The 5896-nt window shown below is 42.8% G+C and overlaps 1 protein-coding gene across 1 annotated transcript; it reads left to right on the top strand.

The window, feature by feature from the left end:
- The first annotated feature begins 28 nt into the window (after positions 1 to 28).
- Positions 29 to 2505, top strand: USP27X (ubiquitin specific peptidase 27 X-linked). The gene has a single exon (XM_004713139.4). The coding sequence runs from the start codon at positions 327 to 329 to the stop codon at positions 1641 to 1643; it is 1317 nt and encodes a 438-aa protein (XP_004713196.1). The 5' UTR covers positions 29 to 326; the 3' UTR covers positions 1644 to 2505.
- Positions 2506 to 5896: the final 3391 nt, after the last annotated feature.

The raw sequence follows: 5896 nt of genomic DNA, 5'->3' as shown, positions 1-5896 counted from the left end.
GCCCTGGGGGCGGATGCCTGGATGTGGATTTTGCCTTTGGTCCACCGGGCTGTTCTCACGTGAGCAGTTTTAAGGTGGGAGAGAACTGGAGGCAGGAACTGCGGTTGATTTACCAGTGTTTCGTGTGGTGTGGAACCCCAGAGACCAGGAAAAACAAGGCAAAGTCTTGCATCTGCCATGTGTGTGGCACCCATCTGAACAGACTCCACTCTTGCCTTTCCTGTGTCTTCTTTGGCTGTTTCACCGAGAAACACATTCATGAGCACGCTGAGACGAAACAACACAACTTAGCCGTAGACCTGTACTATGGAGGTATATACTGCTTTATGTGTAAGGACTATATTTATGACAAAGACATTGAGCAAATTGCCAAAGAAGAGCGAGGAGAAGCTTTGAAATTACAAGCCTCCACTTCAACAGAGATTTCTCACCAGCAGTGTTCAAAACCGGGCCCCGGTGAGAAATTCCTGACCTGGGAAACGACCAAACCGGAGTTGGAACTGCTGGGACACAACCCACGGAGAAGAAGGATCGCCTCAAGCTTTACCATAGGTTTAAGAGGACTTATCAATCTTGGCAACACGTGCTTTATGAACTGCATTGTCCAGGCACTCACCCATACTCCAATCCTGAGAGATTTCTTCCTCTCTGACAGGCACAGGTGTGAAATGCCCAGCCCCGAGTTGTGTCTGGTCTGTGAGATGTCTTCACTTTTTCGAGAATTGTATTCTGGAAACCCGTCTCCTCATGTTCCTTATAAATTGCTGCATTTGGTTTGGATACATGCACGCCACTTAGCAGGGTACAGGCAACAGGATGCCCATGAGTTCCTCATTGCAGCCTTAGACGTGCTGCACAGGCATTGCAAAGGGGATGATGTTGGGAAGGCAGCCAATAATCCCAACCACTGTAACTGCATCATAGACCAAATCTTCACAGGTGGCCTGCAGTCTGATGTCACTTGTCAAGCCTGCCATGGTGTCTCTACCACAATAGATCCATGCTGGGACATCAGTTTGGACTTGCCTGGTTCTTGCACCTCTTTCTGGCCCATGAGTCCAGGGAGGGAGAGCAGTGTGAATGGGGAAAGCCACATACCAGGAATCACCACGCTCATGGACTGCCTGCGAAGGTTTACAAGACCAGAACATTTGGGAAGCAGTGCCAAAATCAAGTGTGGTAGTTGCCAAAGTTACCAGGAATCTACCAAACAGCTCACAATGAATAAATTACCTGTTGTTGCCTGTTTTCATTTCAAGCGGTTTGAACATTCAGCCAAACAGAGGCGCAAGATCACTACATACATTTCTTTCCCTCTGGAGCTGGATATGACACCATTTATGGCCTCAAGTAAAGAGAACAGAATTAATGGACAGTTGCAGCTGCCAACCAATAGTGGAAACAATGAGAATAAGTATTCCTTGTTTGCCGTGGTTAACCACCAAGGAACCTTGGAGAGTGGCCACTATACCAGCTTCATCCGGCACCAAAAGGACCAGTGGTTCAAATGTGATGATGCCGTTATCACCAAGGCCAGTATTAAGGATGTGCTTGACAGTGAAGGGTATTTACTTTTCTATCACAAACAAGTCCTGGACCACGAGTCAGAAAAAGTGAAAGAGATGAATACGCAAGCCTACTGAAGTGACACACAGATTTTACCTGTAATGGAAGACAACAGCACCGGTAGTACAACTGGCATCGAGATTTAAAGGACCTATTTGACCATGGCCTGTGGGCCTGACAGAGTAAGAATTGAACAGTACCCAGTGTCCAACAGGTCTTGATTTGAAGAGAAGTAGGGAGGGAGAAGAGGTCTAAAGAGTCAAAGGGAAATTAAATGGCAGGGATGGGAACAAGGTTTGGGAAGGCAGGAAAATTTTGACACTGGTACATATCCTATATTCCTCCAAAAGGTTGTGGGGTGGGAGGGGGGTGGTGTGGGGGTTGTGTGTACCCTTGTAACCATAAAACATCTTTCACCATGGGTGTTTCAGCTTCAACTGACCAATCACATAACAGTTATAAGTCTGAGGGGGAAAAGAAAAGCTTATAAAAATGTAGCCCACTGCATATATAGGTATGAAAGCAGAAAAGTGGAGGAGGCAGGGATATCTCATTGACAAACACCTTTGCCAGTTTCTTTGCATTCGTGATTTTTGTGCTATTTAATGCAGTATTAACAAAAGAAAAGCCCACATGGGCTGGTGAAAGGAGAAGGAATAGAGCTCGTACAGGGGGATCAGGGGCTCCCAAGTGGACAAGACAAGAAATACTATCTACACAGACAGGCTAAGAGTATAGTATGTGAGTGTTTAAAAAAAATCTGTATGATATACTTGAGAAAAATCAATGAACCTTTTTATGATTCTTTTTCCATCTGTAAAATGATAATTCTTATCGTAAAGGGTTACTGTAAAGGTTGAACAATATGAAATGTGTCAAAGTACAAAGTAAAAGCCTTGGAACTTTATAAGGGCTCAGTAAACGTTTGTTGGATCTGTATCTGAAATTTCTTTGACTAGGACCAGAATGCGTCAGAGATATGATCAATCCACCTGACATCTGTGGACATAAAGGACACACACACATTATGTCACATGCAGACACACAGTTCCCTCCCCAACAGTCTCCTTGGCGACCTAAGGCAATGGACTCCACTATTAGGCCTTGAGGACCTAAGGTAATGGACTCCCTTAGGTCGGGGGATCTCTGTCCGTGCCACACTCATGGAGGGAAAGTCACAATTGCCCTCCAAATCCTTATTATTTTGTCCGTTTGGAAGATATGTTGTTTTCATAATTTAGTACACTATTGATTAGACTTTGACAGCCATTGGGTTGCCTTGATTCCAAATGGGAGTATTATTTGGTGGTCTTTGCCATCTTAAAGCATTATGAGTTTAGCTGGTACGTTTGTGTAGGTAAATGTATGTACAGATCAGTAGAAAGACTTCCCAAACCTCATTGGTCCATTAGAACAGGAATATTTTGATAGAGTGACTGTTGGTTTCTTCCGGATTTCAGCAGAGGGCAAAGAAGTCTGAGACAGCTAAGCCCAAACAGATGGGACAAGCTCAGAATGGGTTAAGCACTCGTGATTTCTTCCTTCTCAGCCTCAGTTGCGAAAATACCTACTAAGAAAAGCCTAAGGGAAAACAATGTGGGACTGAATCCATGGGACTTGAATCCAGTTGATCCTGTGAAAGGCTGGGCTTCCCCATGGCTTCCCAAATCTATGTGGTCAGTTCATTTGGAAATGAATATTTATTAATGTGCCTACTTGTATCCCCAACTAGCTCATAGGTTTCTTGAGGATAGTTGCTGTGTCTCTTGTAACCTTCTGTATTCTCAGTACAGTTACTGGCACATAGTAAGTTGTTTTCAAACATTCACTGAATAAAGGTGAGTGGATCAACACCGTCATAACATTTTTATTATCAGGTAAGGCCCATGATCCTTAGAAGACAACGTTGTTACTTTTAGTATCTTGAAGAATGGTGAAAGTCAAGAGATGAGTCCTTCTCACATGACACATGACAACTTCATTCAGGGTCTCCCAACTACCTCTGAGGATATCTGGTAGCCTTATTTGGGAAAGCACAACCCAAATCATCAGTCCTCTGTCCCACCAGGGGAGAGGTCAGTCAGGCATGTACCACCAGATTTCTCATGACTTGAACAGAAATGTTTGGGTTTAAAATAAAATAATTTGGAAATAATTTCAAACTTACAGAAAAGTTGAAAAAATGAGAACAACAACAGAGAATATCCATTATCTGGGCAAAGAATACTCTCTACCCAGATACATTACCATTTGACCTATTTGCTCTCTCATTTACAGAGGTAGTCTCATCAATATGTCTTGTCTGTTTTTGAACCATCAGGACCTTTTGTGCCTCGATACTATGGTATGCATTTCCTACAAACAGTCATATTCAATTATGTCAACAAAGGATAGTTGAGAATTTTGGTAAACTTAACATCTACCATTCATACATTGATTTTTGTATGATTGTCTGTTGATAACAATAATTTCCTTTATAACATCCCCCCACCCCTTTACAGGATCTGATCTAGAGTGAGGTATTACATTAAGTTGTCTTATCTCTTTGACTTGGAACAGTACCACACCCTTCATCATCTATGACAATGTTTTTAGTAGAATCTTTCTCGTTTGGGTTTGTCTGGTACAAAAATACCTACTTACCACTCAAGAATAGTTTTAAGAGGAGATCACAGATGCCTGGAAGTGCTGAAACTGACATCTCGGTTTTCACTGGTGGGAGGCACGCACCATCACAGGGAGCAGCTTTGCCTGGCAGTTCCTGATTGAACCAAGAATCTCATCTGCCCTGTTGTCCCTTAGTCACTGTGAAGACATTCAAGTCCATCCCTTTTCCTGACCAGCCACCCAACTCCAGATTGAGCTATGGAATGTGGCATCAGCCAGAGTCTGCCTTCAGATCACACCACTGTAGGACCCAGGGCATTCATTGTGTATTCAGCTATGTATGGTACCTTGAGCTCAAATAGATTTAGACATGTTTGAGCATGTCTGGCACATGGGTGTGTACCTCCTTGCTTGGGGCATTTAGGGGGATCAGAAGGCAAACCCTTGGTACCTTCATTAGCATTCCCAGGGTGGGCACAGCAGCTGTACTGGGAGCATATGGGTACTTTTATGAGCAAAGTATGCAAAGGTGGGGGTCCGTAATAAGTAGGGAAGACCATGGGGCATGTTTAAACATTGTTTTTTAACAGGGGACTTTCAGACACAACTGGGATCTTTTTATATGGGGGTTGGAATTCACATGTGAAAGGATGGGTACAATAGCCAATAAATTTAAGCTAATCTTTTTACTTCAGCTACATTCATAAGCTGGTAAGGCCTGGGGATGCTCTTGGAAGTCTACTGGAAATAAACAGGAGGGATGTTCTTAGGGCTATTTGCAGAGTTGTGTTTATACGTATATTTATGATCTGGGAACATCAGGGGTCACCACCCAAAGAAAGAGGCATGAAAAGTGGGTTCTTTGCTTTCACCCATCACACCCTTACACATGCTTCTCAAGAGTGGTTTTCCCGGCCCTCAACCTAGTTAGAAATCCTGAACCCTAGTGCACTGTTTCATTAAGTGTTGGGTTGCTAACCACAAGGTTGATGGTTTAAACCTACATAGAAGAAAGATGAGGCTATCTGATGCCATAACGATTTACAACCCAAGAAACCCTATATAGGGTTTCTATGAGTAGAAATTAACTCTATGGCACTGGGTTAGGTCTTTTGGATTTGGCCACTTTTCAGAGTAGCCAGATACAAAACCTGACTGGCCTATAAGTGGCTTCTTGCCTATCCACAGGGACTCCTAAGCTGAGGTGCCATTAACCAAGGGGTTATTTCCAATCAAGAAACAGTGGCTCCCACACAACTTACATTATAGTAATGCAATAGACCTGGTGCCAGGAGGCTGCTTTCTCCAAATGTAGATTTCAGTCTCAGAAGTGAAGGCCCAAGACTTGTGAGAGTATGTAGCCTGGCACTCTCAACAGGGTGATATTACACAAGTATATTCCCTTGCAAGTGAACCAATTCCTTTTTAAATTAATTTTAAGAAATAGTTTTATTGGCATCTACTAACCATGTTATACAATGTAATCATTCAATTATATTAAGAAGAGATGCAAAATCATCACAAGCAATTTTAGAACATTTTCTTCTACTTGCTCTTAGCTCCCTATTCCCCCCATCCTCCCCTAACATTTCCCTAGGTAATTATTAATCCAGTTACTGTCTGCATAGGTTGACCTATCCTGGATTTCATATACAGAAAATCATTCAAAACAAACAGGAAGGAGACAAAAATATATGACTAGACTAATTATCGCAAAACCTCA

The sequence above is a fragment of the Echinops telfairi genome, unplaced genomic scaffold (genome assembly GCF_000313985.2).
Source record: "Echinops telfairi isolate 266 unplaced genomic scaffold, ASM31398v2 ScPeMD7_19;HRSCAF=73, whole genome shotgun sequence".
Taxonomy (NCBI): Eukaryota; Metazoa; Chordata; class Mammalia; order Afrosoricida; family Tenrecidae; genus Echinops; species Echinops telfairi.
Note: the sequence above shows the minus strand (reverse complement) of the source record. Positions and strands in the feature narration are given on the sequence as shown.

Bases quoted from the DNA above. Each gene is read 5' to 3' on its own strand.
- USP27X (XM_004713139.4), top strand. From the start codon at position 327: ATGTGTAAGGACTATATTTATGACAAAGACATTGAGCAAATTGCCAAA.